Source organism: Coloeus monedula (genome assembly GCF_965178545.1).
Source record: "Coloeus monedula genome assembly, chromosome: 3".
Taxonomy (NCBI): domain Eukaryota; kingdom Metazoa; phylum Chordata; class Aves; order Passeriformes; family Corvidae; genus Coloeus; species Coloeus monedula.
The window spans coordinates 58,230,892-58,258,557 of NC_138783.1; the positions used below are offsets into that span (position 1 = coordinate 58,230,892).

General features: G+C 42.1%; 1 protein-coding gene across 1 annotated transcript; it reads right to left on the minus strand.

Moving 5' to 3' along the window:
* Positions 1–3,942: 3,942 nt before the first annotated feature.
* On the minus strand, positions 3,943–17,837 carry RGCC (regulator of cell cycle). The gene is made up of 5 exons (XM_082278626.1): positions 17,763–17,837; positions 17,420–17,599; positions 7,711–7,818; positions 6,068–6,130; positions 3,943–4,415 (listed from the first exon to the last, which is right to left on the minus strand). Exons 1-5 carry the CDS (start codon positions 17,797–17,799, stop codon positions 4,408–4,410), a joined length of 396 nt encoding a protein of 131 aa, XP_082134752.1. The 5' UTR covers positions 17,800–17,837; the 3' UTR covers positions 3,943–4,407.
* Between the last annotated feature and the right edge of the window lie 9,829 nt (positions 17,838–27,666).

Below are 27,666 nucleotides of genomic sequence, written 5' to 3' on the forward strand. Positions count from 1 at the left end.
TTCTTTTTTGAGACAAGGGCAACAGTTTTAATTAAAACTAATGATCTGAAATACATTATCAACAGAACCAAACGATGGCAATCAGTGGTACAGCCATTAGCTATGGAGAAGGCAACATTCACCTCTGGCTTGAAGCACATTTAAGCATCCTCAGTTCTCCCAGAGAAGACAGTGAGCTCTGATGCCTTGGGAGAATGGAGGCACAGGCCTCCAGTCTGTAGCTTTTAAAAGCTAAACTGATAAATATTTTAGCTTTCCAAACATAGCTGCGAAAGAGCAAAAGCAACCAAAGCACCGGAGTGCCTTTGTAAAGACTGGCCAATTTTAATCCCACAGGTCTATCTACAGCATTTAACTGATAGCTCTTTTAACCTGTCAGAAAGAAAAGAACCTTGAAAGGATCTGGTTCACAGGTCTGATTTACAGTTTAGAATCTAAACTGACGAGGTATAGCAGCCAGGATCATTTTACATTATTGTGAAGTTATTTAGAGAACTAGAGCTGTCAGCCAGGCTGCAATAAAGTCAGAAATGTAGCAAGTAACATAGAAAACAGGAGATTACCCCATGGAGAATATGGATTTCATGCTGTCAGTATGCAGAGCTGGATTTAGTTCAAGAACTGCTGCAGTCATATTGGCTTTGCTTCCAAACATTGCAATGGTGGAAGTTTCTCTCCAACAGTCTAACAGATGTCATGTCTAGCCCCTTCAGATTTAGGCACCCTCAGATAAGTTAAATCTCCCATGATGGGCTCCAGCATGATGCAAATACCCCTCCATAGGTCAGTTGGGTACACCTGAGCAATCTGACCCAGGGGATCCAGAGATCCTCTATAGAGACCCGCGTGGGGTGGACCTTTCCCACTGGTGAATTCCAAATATTTCCTAGCAAGCGGAAACTTTCTGTTTTCTTTGCAAGCATCCACTACTGAAACCAAGGCTTAAATGAATCTGTGGAGCTCTGAACATGGATTCTCCTGCCCTCTTTGACCCTTCAGATTAGGCAATGTTGCTGGAAATAAGGTCCATGCCCAGCATGTACCAAAAAGCCTATAACAGCAACAAAGAAGGGGAGAAGGCACCAGGACAAGGGCCATGGGAGCCAGCAGGGGTTGAGCCCTTCCGTACAACCAAGATACCTCACTGCCAATGCAACTGTTTTCCTCTCTCCCAAAAACTCACCTGCCTATCAGTGCTTCAGTAGTGGCTACAAATACACATTTACCCAGGATAAAAAACAAATCCCTCCTCTGTCTTGTCTCTCTCCCTTATTAAGGTTACCCACATAATGTGTTACCGGGTGTCAGCTGAGCCTGGGCAGCACACCAAGGACACTCAGAGTCAACAGCAAACCCAAGATAAGATACATTAGCTCAAGCCTCAGTGATGGAGGTTTAAACAAATCTGTTTAACCTTGAATTTGTAGGAGGTAAAGAACACATGTGCAAGTAATTGTTTCACCTCACCTTACACAGGTTAAGCTGTGGCAATACATGTGCTTAGTCTAAGCTGCTCGTTTCTATTTCCGGAGGCATGGTGTTGGCACAACAATGCTGAGGCTCTTCTGAATTCAAATTCAGCATGGCAGCACCAGAGGGAGGTCAAAACAAGGATTAAAAAGTCAGCCAGGTCCATAAGGACAGTGCAGTTTCCTGCAATGTTCCTTAGGGATAAGGTATGACAGAACTTTTTCCAGCAATGCATTTTTTAGTGCCAAATGTAATCAGAAGATGAACTTAAGTCATAAAGCATCCTCCAGTGAAATGACATCTACATTAGTGCCTTCCTTCTGACACATTCAACATTGAACATAAACTGGCAGGAATTCAGATAAACAGCTCCACAGAAGATACTCCCAGATTTTGCAGCTGATCATCTCCAGATCTGCTGTATAAGCAAGAAGTCTCCACCTGTTCATGCATAAACAAGATTAAAAAACCCAAACAGATGGTGACTTAATCCCCACTCCATCACATCTGATGTTAGACAAAGTGAGGGACACGCCTCACTAAAAGCTTTGCTTATACTGGAAAAATCTTCAAAACTGGGTGTCTGTAAGGACAAAGTATTGCCATTCCAAAGTACTGCACTAATGTGGTGATTTCACTCTATAAAGGGAGGGATCTGACTTTAAATACTGATTATAGCCACAGAGTATTCACAGGATCAAGCAACAACTGAACATGCAGAAATAAAGTGGAAAACTCACACCTCAAACAATCCAACCTGAGGAACAGAGGAACAAAGAGCTGTTCATCTCCTGCCACCTTATAATCACTTGAAGTGGCCACCCCCTTGTTCACACTATCAACTAACATTAAAATATAGAAAAACAGCCAAAACTGCTGCTGCTATTCCAGCAGGTTTAAAAACAAGCCTTATGCTAAGGATGCTTCTTAAAAGGGAAGCACACGCTTGTCTCTCTTGTCCTGGTTCCCCTTCCCTCAGCTCCTGCTGAAAGGCACGGTGTCTCTACATTTAACAGAAGTCCTTCAGCAGCCAAAGGAATCCCCCTTGCTGACTTTGCACAGCAATACATCCCTTCACATCTGGGACTGGGGAGGAGGGGCAGACTCCCTTCTCAAGTTCCACAGAGGCAACAAAAAGGAATAATTGTTCCTGTACATTTACAGTATAGTAGCAGTGAATTTTACACTGCTAATAACAGGGTTCCTGTGAAGCGGGAGCCTCTAGGAAGATCCTGGAGCAAGGAGAAGCACATCACTGTCTCAAACCTGAATTATAACTTTCTTCACAGATCTGAAAGTTAACCTCCTGCAAGCATGAAACCTTACCCTCCTAAATCATTTTACTCCCTTTCTATTCTACAGGACAATTTACCAACAGAATCTGCAGGAGGAAATGCTGAAAGGAATGTTTCCTCTTCAGGAACACACTGCACCACATACTGCTCCACTTCATGTTGCCCTTCTGCCTGAAAGAAGGAAAAAACCCACACAACAACCTCAATTGTTTTTTTCAGGCTGATAAAAATGTACCCAGTTCCGAATTTCTTCTTCTTACCAATGAATAAACCTGGAAAAAAAGAATCATATGGTGCTTAATAAGAGCCAAATGTTTTGGTCAATTTTTAGGAAATCTAAAAGCCAGAGAGATGGCTCTCCACCATCCTTATGGTGCTCCTATTAGGAAATACACAGCAGATTTTCTCCAAGCTGCAGAAGGCAGGTCCAAATCTGTCTTTTAGGTCCCCTAAGCAGGTAGCTGTGTCACAGATACACACACCCTCCAGACACACTCAAAGACAACAGATCAAATGGGTACAATAACTGAACCACTCCAGCAACTGCTCACGAGACAGCTTTGGCCAAAATTAAGCAGGAGTTCAAACTAGCCCAGCCCCAGCTCACTTGGTCTGAACAGACTGGAGAGCACAGCTCAGACAGCAGAGCCAGGTGTAATGCCTGCAGCAGCTGGAGGAGAGCTCACATAATGACATTCCCAGTGCCTAATGCATACGGAAAGAATCAGGTTCCTTGTAAAAATACAGGTTCACCTTCCCTCTTTCAGCACCACACTGATGTCCAGGAAGTCTTTTCAGAGTGGTTTACTGTTCCAGACCCAAGGGCCTGGTATTAGAAACATCCAGACATGAGTATTTTCTCAGTGGTACAGGTCCTGCACACCTTTAAACTGAAGGGCCCAAATGTCTGACCTCCCAACTAGTGAGTGCTTCATGTCAAATGGTCTGAGAGTAAACCCAGCTTTTACACAGGGTTTAAAATAGGTGTTATTGTTCAAAACTCTACTAAGTCAGTTGTTTCATTTGTATTAACACAAATCTGAAGTAACAGTTTGACCAAATTTATTGTTTTCCTGATTGTATTAATTTTACATAGTACAAAGTTCTCTTATGTAAGCAATCACATTAAACTAGCATAACAGACTTTGCCTAGCAGCAAATACACCATTATCGAGATATTTTAAAGCATGTTGTTTTCAATAAGAGTTTAATTTGTACTTATGTTTCAGAGTTTGCATGTTCATAGGAAGCTTCCAGACATCTGGATTCCAGTTCAGAATTTATTTGCATACAAAAATATATTATAATGGAAAAAAGCATTAAAGTTTTCAACTATATAAAATTACAAATATATTTGCATAAAAGCAATTTTAAATTAAAATTCAAGCTATATTTTAAAGCAAAATACAGCTCTAACATTTAAGTTATCTTCTTCCACCTGCTGCAAAGTAAAAAAAAAAAAAACAAAAAAAAACCCCAAAACCAATGTTGCCAGTTAAATACTTGTAGGAGTTCACAAAGGTTATGTTCAGAGGGCATCTCAAGGAATGAAGTTATCAGACTAGGGCAGCAGTTCTCACTGATGGATGTCGCTTATCCTTCAGAGGACATTCACGTGCAAGCACAATGCTGAAAACTCCTTTCACATACCTGAAAATACAGAAGAAAGATCATTAAGCTCTCTATTAAATAAGATTGCATGTTGTTGATGTCTCAGACACTTGCCTACACCCAGTTTCCTAGACTGCCTGACAAGCCAAATTACATCTTCTTTTTTTTTTAAATTAACGTGAACGCTGAAATGCTAGTGTGCCAAAAAGACAAGGCAAGAACTGTTCTAACAAGTGCACCAGGCTTGAAAAGGTATCTGTACAAAGTTCTGTGTAACATCAAGCATATAAATACAACTCCTCAAAAATATGATGATAAATACCAGATGGAAGTTGGACTTCCTCCTCACTGTACAGTGACACTGTACAAATGAGACTGCAGAGATCGCTGGAGATTTGTCTAGTTGGGATAAAAAAAAAAAATCATCACACCAAAAAAAAGTGCAAAGCCACAAGCGCAGGTGGTAGTTCCTGCCTTCATCTTTGATGTACCTTGCAAGAGAAAAATGAAACCTATATATTATAGGCAGCCCCTTAGAGTTAGCTGTGACAGGGCTGTGCAAGATACAGCAATGGAAATATTTGGCAGTTTGGGCTTTCATTGTCCTACACAAACCTTCCAAAACTTGGATTTTTTTCAGAGGAGGGAATTAAATTTCATTGGTAAAGATGGAGTTAGCTCAAGCTTACATCCATGACACAAGACAGGAAACTAGAGAATGTATTTTAAGTATGAGAAGTGAAACCAGGATTAAGATACAAGTAAGACAGCAGGGAAGCAGGACATTTGTAAGGGCAGCTGTCTTGAATTAAGTCTACATCTTCAAGAAATACAGGGAAGGGAAAATACCTAATGAATACACAAAACTCTTAGTTCATAGTTTGAGAAGGCTTTGTTTATGCTGCTATTTAGGTCTAGTCCTACAACTTGGTGGTTTGGGCTCTATAGCCTAGTTCCACACAAAAAAAACCCCCAACCTGAAACACAAAAGAAATTGTATTATGTCCACAATAGAAGAAGAAGCAGAAGGAATAGGCAGAGTGCATGCTTGACAATAGGTGGCCAGTTTTTTGGCTTTGTTGTTTTTCTTTAAAAATCATAATGAAGAATTCATTACTGTAGCTGAAAGATACAATTTCTAGATAGTGGCAGAAAAAGTGATCTAAATTCCACTCCTGGTAAAGACAAGCACAAACAGGATTTTGACTTCTAGTTTAAGTCAACAGATACAGATATCTGCTCCTTAATTCTTTCATAAAGCAGAGTCTAGAACAAAAAGATTTTCTTCACCTGTGGATACTCCTCCAGTTACTTAGCTTTATAATGAAGAAATAAATCACCAGCTTTTAAGCTGAGTATTGAGCATTTAAAAAGCTGATGTTTATTTATCAATCCACTGTCAAAGAGAGGTGAATTGCAGCTGAGTCAGAGGTGGGGACAGGGGTTAATTGAGTTCAGCCTTTGTCACACAGGCTAAACTGCATGCCTTGAACATTCAGGCAAAGATCAGAATTTAGTCTGGTTTACCTTCTTATCCATATAATGATCCACAGGACTAATAAACTAAAAGGAAGCCACATTACATAAACTTTTTCTATCTTTTCCTTCCCTCTCTCCCCATACTTTGGTTTCCAACACTCTTTATAACAAGTACCAAGTGAGACACAAGCTACTAATAAAAATCTACTTACTTGCTAATATTTTGTCAAGATCAGCAATGAAGTCCTCCAGTTCTTTTGTGTCTCCAAGCTTTGCTGTAAAATAAGGGTCAATACTGCTTAGAGATGGCATGTTTCTCTGGCTAGAAGAAGCACACGACCCTCCAAATAATTTTCAGTGGTACCAAACATGCTGTGGCTTATGGTCAGCAAAGTTCAATAGGGTTGCTGCAATGTCCAAAAGCACTTAGAGAACACAGGAGACTGAACTGAAACTCCAGCTTTTATAATTTTCCATTTGACAGAAGCAACACAAAGCAATATTTTATTTAGTCTCCTTAAAAAGGAGTGGTTGAAGTGAAGAATAAAAGTTACATGTCAACTACTCTGTGTCCTTGCTACTGTGGCCATCTTTCTTGTTTCATCTATTCAGATACTGCATGCACGGCCCTAATCAATCCCACCCAATGAGCTCCCAGACCTACTAAAATCTTAGCCCCATAAAATCATATCAGTATCACTGGTTTGCTGTGCTGCCAGATCCTTTGACCTTGAGCCATACACTATAAATTTGGAACAAAACATCCACCTAGGTTCCCACTTCTGACAACATCACTGTTTCCATTCAGTCTAGTTTTATTGGAAGTGGCTTCCGTATCTCACTTCTGTGATCTCTTCCAAGCCTGCTCCAACTCTGTCTTCTCATCAGGAAGAGCATCTTGTCCTTTAGTGTAATTCTTTGCCAAATATTTCCTGTCAGTTTAACTGAACTCTTTTTTGCTACTTCATAGAAACTATTACTCATTATTTCTCCCTAATATCAGACTAAATTGAAAAGAAAGCGTTTAACTTGGGTTTTTGTGACTGGTCACTGTGAAAAAGATATGAAAGCATGAAAGGCTATTGAGCATGCACCTGAGGAGAGTAGCTGTAACAAAAGCACCACATAGTACATATGTATGAGTGTTCACTTATTGATATGTCTGCTCCAGAGTTAATCCAAGTTAACCTGAATGAAGCACTATCCTGGGAAGTCAGATCAGCTGCAAGACAGAAGCCACTTTGGAACAGCATAGCTTCAAAGGAGGAAGGAATTACTAATATATGGCTTGTATCAGCAGTGCAAGGTCTGTATGGATCTGAGCAATTGTGTTAACTTAAATGGCAGCACATGGCTTCAGAGGAGTCCCTCTGCCCCTGCATTCAGGCTAAGTATTTTTGTAGAGAACTTAAGCCACTTAGTTTCTTCAGTAAAGAAGTAACATGAGTTAATAATTAATCCTTATCAGCCAGAAAACTAATTTTTTTAGCTCAGTGTTTCAAAACCAAGAGTTGCCAGGCCACCTGCAAAGTGCAGATATGGCATGCTATTGCCATTTATAATCAAGACAGTAATACTTGAACCTGTAATGTGCTCAATAGTAATCCTTAGTTTTGTTATCATTGAAAAAAAAACCAAAACCAACCAACCAAAAAAACCCCCACAAAACAAAAAAAACAACCAAACAAAAAAACCCACAAAACAAACAAACAGAAAACCCAACCAAACAAAACAACCCAACCAACCCAAACAAAAATACAAAAAAGTCCATGCAAGCATGTGAATCTCGGCACCCAGGAAGAAGCCCATATAGTTGAGGATTAGGAAGAAATGTCAACAGTTAAAATTAAGATACCTTTACAAGGAGTTACTGAAGGGGATGGCAAGCTTGGAGTAGATGCAGTCAAAGAGTTGAGCTTTTCATCACTGAGACTGAAACTGTTTCTGTAGAGTGAATCTGCACCTGTAAAAAAGCAACATTATAAAGTAAACTTAACACCTTCTGCAAGTTTGCAATATAATTGAAACCCAAAATGCAGCCTTTCCTATATGGACTTCAAAGTCTGTAGAACTCAGATTTACAGTCTTCAAAACCAGAGAAATAAATAAATAAACCCTATATTGTTGCTCCCACTCCTACTGTTAAAAAGAAAGCAGCCCAAGGCTCAATCCTCATCCCAGTAAGGAAAGGGTTAGCTTTCCCTGAAGTCAGCGCCATTTGAAAAATTATACAGAAATGACAATTATCCCACATCAGCTAAATTAGACCTAGTAGGACCTGCCTAATTCACAATATTCTGGGAAATTCTGTCACCTAAATTTTTCAAAAGCTACAAAAAAACAAAAAACAAAAAACAAACCAACCTGAATAGAGAGCTCCAGGACAAGGACAGCCCCCCAGAATAAAGAATACATGTATACCCAAAGCAATGCACCTCTTTCTCCATACATTACTCTGCTGCTTTAGGTATAGCATTTTCAATTCTCTTTTATTCTCTGACTCTCTGGAGTTCATGATACAAGATATCCTGCAGTCTTATTTTAGGTGGTCTTTTAAAGAAAGCCTTATATGCCCTGGAAAGGAACAGAAAAGGTTCCAATATCTTTTGGATGTTCTGGCAGTTTAGAGGAGGCCTTAAGCTCCAAAAGTATCAAAAAGTATCTTTACCTTGTCTTTCTTCATGTAACAAGTTGCAAAATGTACAGGGCACCCCAAGTATTAGTCCTGGCTCCACTGGAAGGAGGCACTGTCATTGGGCTAGAGACACTAAAACTGCTGGTCCTGCAGTTTCAAGCCAGTGACCTGAAAACTGTAGTTCTACAAAAAGAAACCATTGTGATACAAACATGGTCTTCATTTACTTGGCACCTTGCCCAGGACATCAGAGTATGTCTTATTGTATTGGGTGGTGACTACCACTGCTTGCCATCGAGGCCAGCAATTCTGCTCCTGGCAGCACACACAGCATTTGTCCCCGGAGCCGCAGCCTGGGAGGCGGCTACGCTGCAGCACCAAGTCCATCCAAGAGAGAACTGTCCCACATCCTCGGACGTCTGTCCCATTTGCTGTGCCAGGAGAGGACTACCTTACTTAAGTTAAGCGTGTCTTGATGAATTGGCAGAAGGGGACAGGAACACAGCTTGCCCTGCCAAGATCTGCACATCTACACCTCCCCTGAATGTTGCCAGGATGTCTCCAGACAGCAGACACTGAGACCACCCTCTTGCAGACTACTCCTTTTCCTCAAGTTCAGCCGCCTTTGGGAAGAAGGGTGCGTCTCCACTCCCACCTCCTCTAGCCTGCTGTCCTTTCCAGTGCAAAAGCACCTTCCACAGGAACATACAGGTACAGTGACAAGTCAGACGAGACGACTGCACCTGCAAAGCCTCTCAGATCTTTCCTCAGCCATAAAAGCTGATTTGTTTGTTCCATGCTGCCTTCCAAGCTTACGTCTGTTACAATACACACTGAAAAGGCTCGGGGCAAAAGCTTCAACCTGGAGTACTTTCCTCTTTCCCATGCATTTTGGCCCACCACTGTGCTGTGTCTTTCAGTTTGCTCTGCCATCAGCTCAGATCCTGGTCTGGCAAACACACGCTCCCCACAGCGCCTTGCAAACATGAGTGATGACGTGACTGCCATCTGTGACCTGGGGCTGCCACCTGGTCAGCCACCACGTGGTATTTCTTGTTTATAGAGATGGGTATGCTTCTTCAAGCTATCCCCTAATTGCCATTTCCTTATCTTCACTCTTAAGAAGTGCTATTCTCTCAAAACTTCAGCAGATCAAAACCAAGCTACTTGAAACTTCAAATACAAGAAAGACTTCATGAGTACAATGCAGCACTGAGATAATTTTAGATAGAAAAATGGGGGAAAAAGATAAGACATTTTAAAAGTAGCTCCTAAAAACAGAAGAAAAAAAAAAAGAACCTGAGGGTGAAGGAAATCTGATAGTGCTCTGCAATGATATGTCAGCAGTGCTGTATTATACCACATGAGCCCTGTACATTAACTGATACTTCCTCTCCATTAAAGGCATGGCAAATTTCCTCCTGAAATCAGCTTACAGAACAATTGCCTACTAATACCACATTTCTTTCAGCCAAGATGCAAACCCTTGTGACTAAGAAACACAGGATGGAAAATTCTAGCTGTTCAGGACAAATCCCCTGCCATCACCAAAAGGCCAAGTAATTTGTAATAGCTCACGCAAACATAGCCAAGACTGTAATTCACTGAAACACTGACAGAACACACCAAGATAAAACATTTTCCAGGCAATTTATTTGAAAGATGAGAACAAGAATTTCCAAATTAATTCATATTTTAGCTTTTACAGCTCATTGAATTAATAAAAAATACAGAGAACTATGGGTATAACTGAGTACGCTTATAATGTGAAATCTATGCTACTAGCATTCAAACAGCAAATGTAGCAAGGCTGGGAATTTATATTGCCAACCAATCCTTGTCATACACAAAATCCAAAGCTCCAGTTACTCTTATTTACAGATAGATTAAAACATTCTTTTTGTGCTTGTCAGAACAACTCAAATTGCAAAAGATTTATTAAACCATTAAAACTGGCCACAAACTATTCACGTAATTCTTTCTATATATCCATGTGAACATCCAAGCTAGCAGACACCTTTGATTCTTTTTGGGTTTTTTCTCTTCATTATCCTTCTATAAGCACTTGAAAGCACTAACTGCTTACTTTGCAATGTATTGACACCACTTGCTTCCACAAACAATATGCTGGGAAATATTTACAACTGGGCAAAGATAAAATATGACAAAACTGTTGTTTTAAATCTCTGAATGTTTTTCTTCCAGTTTCAAAAGGTAAAATGTTTTAACACAAGTGTTATCTTCCGATGGGTTGTAATAGTTTCAGGAAAATATCAACATTTATCTTTCTCAAAGCAAAAATGTACTTAAGTTACTAACTGTGGCTTATTCATGCCACCAAGCATCAGAAATTCTAGTGATGTAAGGAGGAATGCATTGACTCCACCAGCAAGGTCACCATAACTGCTGAAAACAATGTACTGTTAAAAAATATTTATGACATCTACCACAGAAAAACACCCTCTTTGGCAAAGCGTGGCTGTAGGGCAGGAAGCTCTGGGAAAAGAACACTTCAGTCTTTGCTCTCTACCAGCTGCCACAGCCAAGATTTGCTCATTCACCTCCAATAATGGCCTTTGGAAGAGTTCCACTGCCAGACAAATACAACATCCTCTGCAACCCAATAACCAGGGGCTGATGCCAGGGATCCCACTGATGCTGTCCTTCCTCCTCCAGCTCCTTCTCTCCCACAGCAAGTTTATAATTCATTACTTATTTTTCACTTTGCGCATTGACTCTAGTCCCCATGCTTATATATAAACTATGCCACTTCAGCTGTTTAAAAAAACAACAAAACTCAAATTGCCTCTTAAAAAAGAAAAAGAGCCTTAAAATCTGATACTTTTGTTAGTGAGTTGATTTACATCAGTCAAGCTACACTGCAAAATTAGGGAGTAGGAATAAATATGGGTGTATTTTACTTTGGCAAAGTAATCTGTAGTTAGTATAACTTTGCTGTTCCAGTATATGGTTAAACCACAAAATAAACCATAGCAGTACCATGTAAATATAGAAATGTCCCCACAAAATGAGAACTTGAAAGGTTCTCGGCAGTACTTGACTGAAGGAGAAAAACCTCAAACTTTTCCTTTTAAAACAGACAATGGAAAAGTTCAGCTGTCTAGCTTCTTTAATATCATGCTCTTTCTAGTACCATGACTCAAGACACAATTTTGAAGAGCACTGGAGTTGGTAAAAGTTTTACTGCAGTTTTCAGTGGGGAAAGTTTTAGGAGAAAAAAATTAAAGCACATCCCTAAAGCTGTCAGAGAGAAGCTTCACAAGTCCACTGAAGTGTCTACAAACCATGAATTTATTATAAAACAGTAACTCAACACTTAATGAGCAGACTGCACAGCTAATTCCTAACAGAACACAGCAGACTTGTTAAAAAAATCAGAAAAAAACCCCTGGAAATTGTAATGTCACCAGTAGAAGTGAGAAATATTCATGGCACAAAAAGCTTGTTTCACAATACATATGTTTCAGCCCCCAAAGACAGTGTTTATTTTTATCATCATCACAGTTACACTTGGCTGCATTGTTTATTTTTGGGGGGATTTTGCCTAGCTAACAAACATCTGTTCCAATACTGACCAAAAACTGACACCTTTTCTATACTGACACATCTAAGCATCATTATTTAAAGGATTTCAAATCACACAGCTGCACAAAAATGATCTAGGAAGCCTGAAATCCAAGCATGTTTTCTCATCATACACAAAGCCTACCTTTCCACTCCCCCCCATGGTTACAATCCATGAGGCAGTTTCCAGCTCCAACCTTCCATTTACTAATCTTCCTTTCTTATAAGCAAGAGCAATGGGTATGCTGGAGTGTAAAGAATGGGAAATCTTACCAAAAAGTGCATTTCACAGCACACTGAAATACCTGTAAGAGAAGGCTATGCACCTGAAACTTCCAATTTTTCTTCCCCTTGGACGTATCAGGAACAGAATAAAACTTTATTTCTCAGATCATTTAATAAAAGGGCATTTCTCCAGGAGAGTCTCAATTTTTTCTCATTATAAATATTGCATTGCCCTCTTGTTTGAGACAGGCCATTGGAAGTTCACAGACACAATCTACCTCCTTTTCAAGTTACAAGACTGGCATTTGCTGCAGAGACCAAAGGCTCATCTACTTCACATCCTGTCTCTCACAACAACTCATGGCAGATGCCTGTAGAAGAGCTTTAGAGTGGTGCAGCCACACACAGAGTTTCAAAAGAAGCTCTACCAAGCTCTCACAATGCACATACCAGTCTCTTTCCTGAGACAGCAGTGGCATCTGCCCAAGCAGTCCTCCATCCTTCCTGCTGGGATTTTATCAAGTTATTTTTGAGTATGTGAAGTTCAAATATCTGTAATACTTTAAGGCAGCATCTTTAATTGTTCATGAAAGAAGTAACACCATTTCTTCGAAAAATGCAAATTTAATTTTATTTCCTCATACTGGTGAGGTAGCAGTCACTTTTGTAATGTCACTTAGGATTTTCTGGAAGATTGTCTTGTCCCCACCCAAAACACCTCTTTTTTAGCCTGACAGTCCCAGTCTATTTAAGCATTTGGAAACTATTTTATGTCTTCAGTCATTTCTGTTGCCTTTACTTTCATAACAGTCACACATTACAGGACTGACAATGTGAACAGGTTTTTCAGGGTGAGTGCTGCAGTACTAACAGTGGCTGGTGCTTCACCTCTGGATAGCCTAGGCATTAGCACAAGCACATGGGGACATCCACAGCCACATCCGTGTAACCACAAGTGCTGGCACTACACCAAGGACTGATGTTAACAGATCCTGCTCAACCCCTGCACCTACTTGATTTTAAAATCATAAAATTTAGAGTTCTAGATGCCCGCAGGATTTCTTTGTTGTTTTCAAAAGCCATGAGGCATTGCTCAGAAATCATTTACCCCTAAAAAATAACTACAAAGGAACACTGCAGGCTGTAAGAGCACAAGAATTGAATTGATGCATTTATTTTGCAACGCTTTTAAGAGAGAGAGAATGCTTTTTAAGGGAGACGCTGGAAGCCGAACATGGAGAACAAGAAAACATGGAGCTACAAGCATCAAACATTTCTGAGAGAACAACAACAGATTATGATGTAGTTTTTCAGTGTTATTGTAACTTTGGCCCGAGAAACACCAAAGCACTTCCCTTCTCAGCCTCTCATAAAGTCCAACTTCCCATTCATTATCCTAAGCCTAAACTTGGAAGACTGTCCTGACACTGCCATATACCATACTAGCACAATGCACTGACTGGGCATGCAATTGACACAGGCAAGCCTGCGCTCTTCTTTGCAAGCTTATTCCAACACCAGAAGACAATGCTATCTGTAAGTTCATTAATACAGCTGCATCTACATTAGTGGCTTCTGCCAGCACAGCACTCTCTAGCACAAATCCTATTTTATCACAGCCAGCATATGCTGTGAATAGCAGAGATTTATAAAGTATTCCTCAACTTTGAAGTTCCAGCACAATTAATAACCTAAAAAACAAAGCTGCTAGGCATCGATTTGTTTGAATACATCAGGTTGAAACATAAAGTGGTACTCACTCACAGTCCAGCAGAATGTTGGAGTAACTCAGCAGCTGCATCATGATTTCCAGCACTGACCCAATCAGCTGTGGTGGTTAATGTAATACTTGTGGGCCGAGATCATCACACACATCTGCACACACGAGCCTCTCTGCTACTGCAAGGTCTAGAGTCCATTGTGCTATGTTCAGTGCTTAACCACAGCCAAGCCAGACCTCGTCCAAAGATCACTTAATCAAATGACAGGACAAGATGTGGGAGAACAAAGTACTAGCGTAGTCATTTTCTACAGTAGTGTCTTCAAAATCCTACTGTTTCTCAAGAGCCAGAAATATGTAATACAAGAATTTAAAGTAGTATTTTTGGAGCTAGGGTGAAATTTTAAGATAAAAGAATATTTTCAGGATTAACAGCATTGACAAAGATCTTTTGTAAATTTTTCTGTTAAATTAAATGGGCTCACCCTCATGGCAGAAACCCCAGGGGAGGAAAAGGCTTTCCTTACCCTACTAAACAGGATTTTTCAAGTATGATCACTTGACATTTGTTAGTAGCTTCTCATGAAACTGAATTTAAGGCTGATTCAGGGCACTGAAACAAACAGTTGCAACAGTTTAAAATGTTTCCTCCTCTTACAGTTCCATCTGACTGGAAAGATATCATGGCAGGAGTGGCCAAAAGATACATATGCCTAACCTTCAGCCACACCACATCAGTTAGGAGGACTAGATTAAACAACAACCAACAGATAGCACTAAAACACAATAGTCTGCACTGTTCTGTTACACACATGATAAAGTGTATTTGCAACAGCCTTGGCACTGGATAACAAGATTTTGCAAAGATGTAAAGAGTCTTCATGAACAAGATGATCCTTCAAACTCTCTGCAGAGTTTTTACAGATTCACGTTATCAGAACTTGCTCTTTCAGCCCAGTTACTCCTTGATTCTGCAGTGGTATTTTAACCTAAGCTTTATCACAGAAGAGCAAGGTCATGAATTCAGCACTACACTGGCTAACACTAATATTACAGAAATCAAAGGGAAAATAAACCTGGGGGAAAACAAATACTTGAGTTTGAACAGAAAGAACCTGGGTAAGTAGGCAACTCCCTGCATTTATTCTTAAAATAGATGTAGGGAGTGTAGCTGGATTACATCAGACACTAGAGCCTGTTTTATAAAAGGAGCTCTTCATAAATCCACAATTCCTCTCCTACTCTAACTTCAAAATAAAAAGTTGACTGCACTGAATGACTCCTTTAAGAAGAAGTGTTTTACCAGGCCTTACCTGAGCCATGAGCAGAGCTGGCTGGTTTTGTTTCCCTTCCCTTACACATATCCTCATAGACTCTGGTGCACCCTCCTGGTCCCATATATGCCAGTGCCCAGGAGACAGTGATTCTGATTTCTCCAGAGCCACCTTTCACATGATGCATCACCAAGGGAGGAACTCAGGCATGGGATGGGATATGAAAACTTGACAAGTTTCTTATACAAGATCTTTGAGGACTTTGTATGGAGCCTTCAAACCCTGTCTATCCTACTAACCCACTACTGTCTTCAACCTAAATCAGTGTGGATTTGCCACACAGATTTTTATTTTCCAGATCTTCCTGAAGATGTGATCTGCCTGTTTACATAAGCATGCTGTTTTCTCACCAGGCCTTCTGCCCTGCCAGAGAACACTGTATCTTCCTCCCAAGATCCATCTTGTCAATTCTAACAGCAATTTTAAGCAGTTTTCAAGATTTAAGTTTTTTGAACCACAGCAGATAGCTATCTGTAGTTACTTAGCATTTCTCCATACAAGAAGAATAAGTTCTTAATACTGGGTTGGGGTTTTGTTCATTTTCTCACCAGTAGATTATTTCACTGTATCATTACAAGTGTCTCAATTGTGAGACACAATAAGTGTCTCACAATGAGTGAGAGGTTAACATATCACAACAATGAAGACTGCACAAGAAATAGTAACACTAGGGCTGCCAGCTTGACTCGGTAAAGGCAGATTTCACCTCACACACCCTCAGCCATCTGAAAGACAAGCGTCCAGACGAAGTGTCCATCCGAAACACAAGTGTCACACATTTCTAAATCTTCCTTGGAGATGGAGAGATACTTAAAAGAAGTACTACACTCTACATTATGAAACAGAAAAATAGCATCTTGATCCATGTACTTCCACTGACTACAGAAAAAAACCCAAAGGCAGTGCTAGCCAAGGTATCCAAGTTCAGGGCAGGTAAAACAATACTTGTCAACCAAATGAAGCATATCCATGATGATGAAATAAAGGGCTCTGATAATCTGAGGAAGCTATGCTCTCACAGCTCAAGTACTAAGGAGATAGTATTAGTGTTTTAGCACTAAGTCAACAGAACTGCACCCTTGAGTCCCTGAACTGATAAAGAGGCAGAACAGAAATTAGAGAAGTAGTCTTATTACAAATGGCTGCAAAACAGGTGATTTTCACTAAGCTTCCCATATAGTTAGGAAATTAACCAAAAAAACCCAACATGCAACCAACACAACAAAACCAAACCAAAAACCCAAACCAACAAAACTGGTTATAGTTTGCTTTTAGCAGAACTTACTTCTGAGAAAGTAACCTACTGCTCCCAAAGAGAACGGCAGTTTCCAGCCTCACTGTATGGAAGAGGAAAGATGTTTTCTCTCCCTGATTAGTAAAGCCAGTAGGAGGGGTTGAATTTTTTCCCAAGTTATCTAGAAAAAAAATTAGTTCCAATTCTATGTTTTCTTGCTCCAAGCAGCTTTCCACCCTTCCTGTTCCATGTTCTGCACACACCATTCATATACTTCTAGTGTACTTGGGCACAAGGTAGCTTAAAATTAGCACCTCGGAAACAGTGATAACACTGTCCTCCATCCAGATGGAGGGATGGATATCTAACCATTCTTATAACGGGTAATGTAGACGAGTTTCCACCAGTTGTGGAAAGCATATTTTGGCTCACTCTCTCTATACATATAATTCTGGTTACCGAGACACAGCGGATGGCCCCTGTGAACCCAAAAGAGATCTTTTACGGCAGATGCCGGGACGTCCCGGTGTCCCGCAGCCGGCTGACAGCCCGACCTTCCCCCAAAGAGAGCTTTTTCGGCTCCCCTAAAACACCAGAACTCCCCTGTTCAAGAGAGTACCAGTGAGTAAAACCAGCGGGGCCAGACTCCGCATCTCTGCGACTTCTAACCCCGAACGTAAACGAAAAAGCACTGCTTTTCCAGAAACAGACGCGTTCCCGCTCCCGGGTCCCTGCCTCTCAAAGAGGGCTACGTGCTGGTTTAACACCCGCTCTGGAGCGTCGCTTCCCGGCCGCCCCGGGGCCGGCACGGCCGGACCGACAGACACTCACTCTCGGAGTCGCTGAGGCCGCTGCCGTCGCTGACGCTGGCGCTGCTCCTCCGCTTCATGCGCTCCAGGTGCTCGCCGTAGAAGAAGCGGCGCCGGCCGGCGGGGCAGGAGAACTCCGCCAGCACCGCGTCGAACTCGCCCAGCGCCTCCGCCAGGCCCCCGCCGCCGTCCTCCCCCGGCGCTGCCGGGCGGCGGCAGCGGTGTCAGGACCGGGCCGGACCCGCCCGACCCGACCCTCACCCCGCCCGCCCCCCGCGCCCCCACCCCGGCGGAGGGAAAGGAAGGGAGGGAAAGGGAAGGAAAGGGAAGGGGTCCCGCCTGCCCCCTCAGCCCGCCGCTCCCACCTTGCCCCGCAGGGCGCTGGGCTGGAGGAGACTTCATGGCGGAGGCGGGCGGAGATGCCCAACGCCGCTGCCGCTTCCCGCCGCCAGCGTGAGAGCCCGGCCCGCCGCCGCCCCTCTTATAGCGCGGCGGGGCCGGGGGCCGGGCCGGGGCGGGCCGGGGCGGTGCAGGTGCGCCGGGCCGGGTGTCCCCGCGGCCGCCGTCCCGCCAGCAACGCCGCCGCCAGCGGGAAGCGTCGCCCGTCGCCCTCCGCCCGCCACCGGGATCGCGGCGCCTTCGGGGTGATCGCGCTGCGCTTACCCCAGCACCAGGTGCGCGCCGGGCTGCTGCGGAGGGAGGATACAGCGGGCGTCAGAGCCGGCTGCAAGGAGGGACTGTCGCGGGAACACAGGACTGGGTCAGCCTTACCCAGCTCCATGACTGCCAGCAGCACGAGGGCACGCAGCAGCCAGCAGGACGAGGAGGCAGCAGCTCGCTTGCTGTGAGCCTGTGGCCTCGCATGCAACTGCACTGCTGCTCGGCCACCCCCGGGATCCCCTTCCTTCCCCATCCCCATGGCATTGTGCTGGCAGCTGTCTGTAATTATTGCCCTTCTCCGTACATTGGTGAGCAACGGACACGGCCATGGGGGCAGCTGGGCCAGTTAATTCCAGAGGATGACCCGAGGAGAAGAGCGGGTGGCAGGGGACATGCAGGGAATACTCAGGCACAAGGAGTCACGGCCCCAGATACATCAGCCAGGGTGTACTCCAGTGGAGTGCTTTCCTTGTTCTTAGAAGGAAGATTCTAGCACTTGTCCTATAGTCAGCTAAACCTGATGTTTATACATGCCATAGCTGCGGAGTGCTGCTCTTGTGCTGTCTCTTGCATGTTTTAAATGTAAGGTGTCTGAGCAGCTAAAATACCTGTTAAATACTCATTGGGGAAGGCTCTGTCATATTTCGTTACTGCCAGAAATACTGAAAACAGACATCAGGTGCTATTCCATGAGAATGCGTCAGGATCTATGATTACATTTGTGTGTTGATGAAAATATTTAGAATTAGAAGAGTCAGGGAGAGGTAAGAAAAAACATCTGTGAAACTTTTCAACATTTTCAGACATGCTGTCATTGCTCCTGCAAGATACAAAATGAGAAAAACAATATTCTAGACAATAAACCAGATTTGTTCACCTCTCCTTACTGGCTGATATGGAGGCATTTATTTATTTTTGCAGTGAATCAAAAGAAGTTCTCATGGCGAAGTTCAATTGTTATTTATTCTGTGGCTTCCTCGTCTCTGTGGTCTTCCTCTGTTTTACTTTCTGCTAATAAAAGCATCTACAAACAATCCTTTTTAAAGACCATAGCGACACAGATGGAAAGCGAGGTTAAAAAGTAGGGGACAAGGAGGTACAAGGGCATGACGTCAATAGCACGAGCCGGATGAAAGATAATGGATGCGAGGCAGAAAGGAGAACTGTCGAGGATGTGACTAGGCACAGCTCACAGCCCAAAAAGACAAGGACCTGGCCCTGCCACTGATGTCAAATCTCTTTTGCTCGATCAGCCCTACCTGTATCACACCCATCCCCACCGAGCACTGGTGTTTCATCTATAGCACAGCCTGGCTTAGGGGCAAAAGATGTTTGAGGTTAGGCTTGAACCTGTCCATTTTCTGAGGAAGACACGCAAAATAACCAAAGGCTAAAAGTTCTCCTATGCCCTTCCTGTCATTTCTTGTAAAAATGGTCAAGCAATCCCACAGCCTTTTGGGATGGAGTATGAGGTCATGTAACAAAGAAAGAGCACAAAGGGGGATGAAGCTGTACAAGAAGGCTTGAGTTGCTTGGGGCCTTGCTGCCACAAAAAGGGGAATGGCGTGCCTACTTCTCTCTTCTTGTGCTCCTGGCCTAGACCTTCTGCATGTCTTTTGAGCAGGTTTTTCTCATCTTCTGCTGAGCCAATTCAACACATTAGAACAGCAGCAAATTAATTCAGCAAGAAAGTGAGTGATTTTCTGTTGAACTGAGTAGAATGGGCTCAGCTGAGGGAGCTAAAAAAAGGAGGGTATGGATAGGTAGGGGAAAAAACTCCTTCCCTGTAGTAATATAAGAACTTATCCCTGGCATTATCTTTAAATTATTATTTTACACCCAAATTTACCATTTTCAGAACAATTTCTAGGCATGATGAAGAAATTATTCCATAAACCTCCCTTCTTTACAGCCATGTGTTTGGGAAATCTTCTTTGCTTAAGACAACTTGGGCTTAAAACGACTTAGTTGTGTTTACTGCTCCACAGACTAATCTCTTAACATTTCTTTCAGTAAATGCTCATGCTTTCTCCTAAGCAGCCTTGATTCTGCTGAATAAAACCGAGACAGCTGGCCAGTTTCAATTTTCCACATAAACCATTAGCTTATACCAGAGGAAACAAAGATTGGCTTTTATGCTTATTGGTTCTATGTCATGGACCATGTAGCCATGCACATCCATAAATATTCTTGAAAGGCCCCCGCATGCTCCAGCTGAACTGGCTGCACTTTTGCCACAGATGCCAATAGGAGCAGCCCACATCTGGCAAAACGAAGAAGTCACTTTTAAGTGCAATGTCCTGAAACGCTGCAGGCTGACACGCCTGGCTGCTCATGTTTATTGGGAGAAACATCTAACACAACTCCTAATGTAAACCTCAGCTACTGAATCCCTCCCATTTTCTAGGCAGCCATCCAAGCTGTATTTAAAGTCAATTTCTTCTTGACCATTCGACACAGTGTCTCCAGCTCCTTCTCAGCTGGTGATGCAATGTTTACAGTGGTTTCCTACTGCATTTTTAACCTCACAAACTTGTGAGCCACATAGCTATTTAAATCAGCAAATCCTGCCTGTAAATACGCTTAGGGAAAGGCTTTTAAAACAGGCACTTTGATATAGCCAAGCTGCAGGGCTCATGAAGGACTAGTTTTCTAAACAAAACATGGAGTAATATGGGACACAACATGTGCTGCTACACCAAAGAGACTCCTAGGAGGGGTTTACAAAGGTATTGGTACTGCAGGTTAAATAATCTAGTTGTTTCCAAAGCATGGCCCAGAGATGCCTACAGATCCATGAATGACTTCTGAGGCATTCATATAAAACAGGGGAAAAAAAGCAGAATAAAAAATTTACTGGAAATAAGTTAAAAATCACAGCACATGTGCAGCATGTACACAGAAACTAAAACTGCAGAAGGGGGAATTTGCAAATCTGAAATAGCTGAAAAGTTTTTGTCTAATGAATTTTTTCACCTTTCTTTTCATCTTTCATCAGCCTTCTTTTCATCTTTCTTTTTGAAGATCAAGAATAACCCAAAATATCGATTGTGTTGAATAAGTACCATGTTCCCATAGCTAAAAACAGATGTTTTGTGAAACCTACACCTGTCTTCCCATTAGTACTGATACTAGACAAAAGCCATAGTGCCAGATCCCTGCCCATGGAAGCAGCCTGGAGTTTTCAATATTTAATTTCCACAAGTCTTTTAATATTTATTAGTCTGTGAAAATAATAATTCTTTACATAAGTAACAATACCAAGTTGTTAAAGTAGATAATTTAAAACCTGTGAATGACAAACAGCAGCCCATCATTGCCAAACTTGTAGCTGAAGGAAGCAAGGCAACCCAAAATTAAGACAGATGTCAAAGAGAAAAATGGAAACTGCCAGAGGATGAAAAGCACAGGTGCCAGCCAGGCTGACACATAGGGAAACCCAACTTCTTGGGCTTCAGAGTAGGAATAGACCAAACATCACCAGCATAACTTGTCTCCCTGTGCAGCACATCACAACCCTGCCCTCGGGATGCTTGTTTGAAGGAGGCAGTGGTTGACACTCCAGCCTATTTTATCCTTCACACTGCAGTGGAATTGCCTATGTCAGTTAATTGCTAAACTTGTTTTGTAATGAGGAGAGCTGCCTAATTAAACCTTGTCAGAGATGAGCCATGCATTTTGCATAAGCTGCCTAACTACCATCCAAAGTGTTTTGCTACGTTTGCTGCCAGCTGGGCTAAATAAAGCCCTATGATCTGTAGCTCAATCCACACCACCAGTGGGAAGAGTGAGTGACTTACAGCAATATATTAATCTTGAAAGATTGTCAAATAAAAAATCTTTTGCCAAAGGTCTTTCACAGGACTTTATTTCCTTTTCTCCCAATATGTTCTGTAGACCTTGAACTGAAACCTGGAGTTACTACAGACTGATGCATTTCGTTTTGATTCTCTCTCTGCTGTTGACTGATGTGCAGTGGATGCAAACTCATGGACCTGCTCACAGCCGCTCACAGCTGTGGTCTTGTGAGCAAACCATACACCTTCCTGCTGAATGCTGCCAAAAGCTGCACTCACTTCCTCTGGCCCATTATCCTTCCAAATTTTCTGCTTGTCAAATTAACCTCCTAAATGTGAACACGATATAGCCTGTGTCTCTTCCTCTGCCTGTCAGTAACCAGAGACAGAATCTCTTGGAGTTCTGAATGGATGTCTTTAAATAAGTTAATGACACTGAAACATATTTATGTCAGGTTGGATTTAATCGGTATTGTTGCAGCTGGATTAAAAGTCATTTAAACTGATAAAGTGGAATTGTAACCTATATTGACATCACTGGAATGTTGAGTGTTGAGCTTCTGTCCACAGTGAAGAGATATGCAAAACCACTCCAGACTTTGAATGTTCTGTTCAAGGGACTTTGGCTGAGCACTGCATGGGAAAGGGAGAGAAGTTCAGGTAAGGAGAGGGACGGGAGTGAGTAAATAAGAGATAAACAAGATTCAAAATAACTGCTTGATGCCATTTTGAGAGAAAATTAAAGGATTGGTGTCTCTTAATGAAAAATATGTTCATAGTACCAATTTGACTTGGGACCATAGCAATTTTGTCTCCAGTTGTCTTTTGGTGATTTCAGTTTCTAAGCATTTTTCTTGTGCATGAGCTGACTTCTTTCAGAGTAAACTGAACTGGAAGACCAACCCAAGTGTACCCCAACTCTACAAGAGACATGAAGGTCCCAACCAAATTCTTCAACCTGAAAACATGAACTTTTTTCTTCTGTTCTCAGGAAAGTACTCCCTGAATGCGTGCTGTTCTTCACATTAGTGTAACTTAAACCTAAATTTTAGCAGTTTGGGTCAAAAGACAAAATTGCTGACAACCTAATTCCTGGTCACATTTGCAGAAACACCTTTTATATCGAGCTGCATGACAAGACCTTTTCCTCTTTTCCCCATTGGTCTCCAGTTTTTTCCAATGATGCCTGTATTTGTTTAGCTAGTACAAAACATCAGCCACATCCTGAAAATAGAATGTGTAGGAGCAAAGCAAACTGAACGGATTGCATTACAAAATTAGAGTTACAAGAGTGACTGGGCTGTAATAGATATTACAGAGCATGTACTGACTGTAAAGTATATAGGTAGTAAATAACACAGCAGTGGCAATGGAGAGAGGCAAGAAGCTCCTTTTCAGAGCAAGATCACTTCAGATGTAGGAGAAACTAACCAAAACACTGCTTGAAAGCTGTCCTAGTGTTTCTGGATCTCAGTGCAAGGATATGAGTGTTGTCTGGTTGTCTTTCCCCTGCAGTGCAAAGGAGCAACCAGAGAACAAGCAGAGAGAAGTGGACTAAAAGCCAGGAAAATCTAAGCAAAGGGACCACGGCACTAAGCCAGGAGGGAGAGGGAGCCTGGAGTTTGAAGTGCTGTGTGGCAATTAGAGGTGGAGAAATTGCCTCTATTCTGGATGTGTTTTCAGGAAAACAAGGCTGTGCACATATCCTTTGCATGGGGAGATTGCACACGAGACTCTGCACAAGGCTGAGTGGAGGAGAGAGTTTGTTCTTCCATTAAGTCCTCCCTCAGCAGATGTCATCCAAAAGAGTCCAGTAGCTGTAAATATCAGTTCTAAATGGTAATGTGAAAAAAAAAAGGAAAAAGCATAGTTATGAATGCAATGTAAGAAATATATTTCCTGTGTTAATTAGGTTGTGGGCTTCAGTTCAGGGCAAGCCACTATTTCTACCTCTACCTGATATTGCTGCCACCATACCAGGGTCCATGTATATGAATGTGCTGGACCAGGAACTGGAGACACTGAATTCTTTACTTTTCTGCCAGTTTTGCTTCAAAACCTTTCATGACTACCACTCAATCAAGAAACTTGTACTACTTCAAATGAAAATGAAAAACAGTTGGTGTTTTCCACTTATTTTGGCTCTGAATTGTTGATAAATTGAGGAGTTCAGATTGCTGGATGCTTCAGAAAAAAAAGGTAATTTTGTCCAAAGGAGAAGGAATGTTCACTCAACAGGGGGTGATTACAAGAAAAAAAATGGGAATTTAAGGCTTGAGAGGCTTGTATTTCATGAAAAACATCTGACACACAAACCACATTGGAAGGAAATTTAGTCTTGTGAAGCAAAACATATAAGGGAACTCTTATGTATTAAAACAGTAAGATATCTTTTCTAATTTGTCTCCTCCATTAGTAAAATAATAGGTAGCGAATTTTTCTGGTAGATATATTTCACACCAAAGCTATTTGCTGTGACTAAAAATTACACATTTTGTATTTTTTATATTGTATTTCACACACTCACATACACAGAACCTATTTGGCTCAATCTGGTACTTCCTATCCAACACTGTTCGCAGACTCTGGCTTTCCAGAGCCTTAAATCTGGCCAGGAAATAAGATATTCTAAATAGATGTAATTAATAACTACAATGATAATAAAAAATACTTGTGGCCAAAATACCAAAAAATATGGCCAAAAAGATACTGACCAACATCTACAGGAATAAAAATGTTTCTTGCCCAAGAATTCTAATTAGATTTTCCTGGGAACACTGAATACCCTCTGGGTTTTGTGGTGATTTTTTGGTTTGTTTTTAAAAATGTACATGGGTTTCCATTTTGTTGTTTCTACTTGTCCTTGTGTTACTAAACCAATATTTTGGTTTTTCCATGGTGTATTACACCAGTTGCAAGGAAACTTAGGCCAGTATAGCCACAAGAACAGGGGAAGTCAGGAATGGCAGAGGGTGCTGGGTGTTGTTCCCAGTATAGCCACAAGAACAGGGGAAGTCAGGAATGGCAGAGGGTGCTGGGTGTTGTTCCCATCCATCCCACTGAAGCAAGCTACCAAAACAGGCTGAAAAAAATCAAGCCTTTCTCTCCCTCCCATGCTCTGCTGGCTGCAAGGCAGTAGGAGGCAAAGGGAGAAGCCAAAACTGCTTGTTTGCTGAAGGCATGTGGCTGCAGAGGTTAGAACACAAGAGGAGCTCTTCAATTATTTGTGTTGCAGTGGTGCCAATCATAGACCAGGACCCCATTGAGTCAGTCACCATACAAATGTGGAACAAAAGCAGTAATTCTTGAGCTTTGGTTGGCCAGTAATCCAACCCGCTTTAAGGCATGGGGATTTGCATGTTTATGGTTGGGAAATAACCATGTTTGAGTCCATTGGAGCCTCTCCTGTTATGAGTGCGCAGGGGATTGTGTAGATGGGAAGAAAAGCATCAGTGTTACAGCCAGTGACCACGTACTGCATCCAGCCCTTTCCTCTGAGTGAGGCAACTGTACTTCACTTCAGGAATAATTACTGAGCACTGGGTCTTTTCCCCCTTTTTCTCAGCTTCAAATGATTTTTGTGACAAGCCATAGCAGCGTCCTGTTTTCGTCACAAATGAAAGTAAACCGCGCTCTAATTCTCCCAGCCAGAGGGAGGATCTGTGACAGCAACTTCTTCCATATGCTCATTTTCTATTTTCAACTCTTATTTCATAAATAACAGGCTTTCAGAATTGCTCACTCCAGACTGCCCAGCTTTACTAGTTGCATGTCTACATCAGAGGACTTGCATCCAAAACTAGAGTCAGAGCACTAACACAAGAGGGAGGCAGTTTAAAAAAATAAAAGAACATGAAATACCACTGAAAAACACAGGTTTGCCACTGTAGACACTTAAAAAACACAGCTCTGCACATCCAGATTTATCCTGCCATGGCACTGAAAAACATTTGTATTATGCCACTGTATCCAGGGTTACTTGGGCCATAGGTCTTCCTGAAAGCACACTTCAAGGAGCACACACCTACTCAACACTTACACAGCAGGGTGCCAGGCTTGGCACTTGACACAGATGTGAGTTTCCTGTTATTAGAGCAAGGTTACAAGCCCTCAGTGAGTCGGAGGAGACAACAGAGGAAAAGAGGTAGTCACCAGAGACAGAAATAGCTTATGTTATTTGGAGGATTTCTGCAGCCAATTTATATCATGGTAGGCCATGTACCTGGTCAGACCAGCACGGCCACTGCCCACTGTGGTCCTCACTCCTCAGGAATGCCAGTCAGTGCTCATTAGAGGGTGCCTAATAATAAAGAGCCAAATGCAGAGACAACTTTCTTCTGATCTTCTGATCTTTCTTCTGAGTTATTTGTTGCTTCCAGTTCCAATGTCCCTCTCCCCTCTCCAGCCCTGGCTCCTCAGAGATGGCCAGGATTGTGAGAGAGTGCCTGTGAAACATGGTAGGAAGAGCCAGGCATGGTCATAGCAAACCTAGAAGGATCACAATTTCTTCTAGAAAAAACCATACTTCCTATGATGGAAGGTGATTGAGAGGAATTTGTACCTTCCTTGAATGGAAGGCCATGTACAAAACAGCCTGATACACCTACCTGTGGACTGCTCATCAAATACTTGATTATCATTGCTGTCTTCCCATTGTCTATCCATCTGTAATTGCTAGACAACCAACCTACATTTGCCAGGTGACGTTCATGCTAAGCTGTTGACTTGAATCTGTTCATAGAAGCAATGATAAATATACATCTTTCAGCACAACTTGTTACAGTCTAGCTGGCACATCAGAAGCAAAAAGAAAAATCAGCCTTGTAGGTCTCAGTACCGCAATAACTATTTTTAGATGTCTGGCATCCTGAGTTACCCATAGCTTTGCACTGGATATAGGGGTACCCCTATATACAACAGAGCTGTCTAGCCTTCTGATTTTTTATGAATTCATTGCCTACTAAAACAGAAAGTCTTCAGTGAAGGTGTAAGCTTCCAAAGAGAAGGCTGACACCTATTGATATGAATACAGGGCTGTTTGTTTTTCATTGCCTGTCCCCTGGAGAATCACCTTACGGGTCCTTCGGTGTTCACAAATGACTCAGCCGAGCGCTGTGGTCCTGAGAAGTGCAGGAACAGCAAGGGACCCGCTGACATTTCTGTACCACTTTGGGGCTGGATACTCAGCAGGGCCTGAGCTAATCACCAGTGCACAGCTGGTGCACCTGAAGTAGCTCTCCAATCCCTGAGCAAATGAATCATCTCTCTTAAAAATATATGCATGGCAAATCTAGCAGCTTCATCCCAGTGGCTCAAGTTTCCCTGGCCAGCTATTTAGACATGCAGGAAATGTGTTACTAATAGAAGTAAAAGTTCCTCCAATTTCAGGAGCTCTCAGAGCTCATTTTAAATACAATGAAATGCATGAATTAGGTACAATTTGATTAAACATCTCCAGTGACGGTTAACAGACTCCTTTGGTGCTTGATGCCTTTTGTGGATTCCTGGATATCTCTTGCACTACTGTATACAGAGCCTGGCCTCAAGCAGGTATAGTTTGCTTTCATTTACAGATAGGCTTTATGACAGTTTATTACCTATGGAATAAACCCTTGTCTCAAACTAGGAGGTCTCTGTGCTAGGCACTGTACAGGGAACAGCAAGACAGCTCCTGCTCTGGCCTTGCTTCCTCCCTTCTGTGTTGCTTTAAATGTGACCATTTATCATATGAAATCAATCCTAGAAATACCATCTATTTCCTTCCTCCATCTTACTGCATACCTAAAATACATCTAGGAACCTCTCAAAACCT

Bases quoted from the DNA above. Each gene is read 5' to 3' on its own strand.
- RGCC (XM_082278626.1), bottom strand. From the start codon at position 17,799: ATGAAGTCTCCTCCAGCCCAGCGCCCTGCGGGGCAAG. The intron at 7,819-17,419 runs GTGAGTGTCTGT...GCTTTTTTACAG, and splicing joins CGGCCTCAGCGACTCCGAGA to GTGCAGATTCACTCTACAGA. The intron at 6,131-7,710 runs GTATCTTAATTT...CTTATTTTACAG, and splicing joins TTCAGTAACTCCTTGTAAAG to CAAAGCTTGGAGACACAAAA.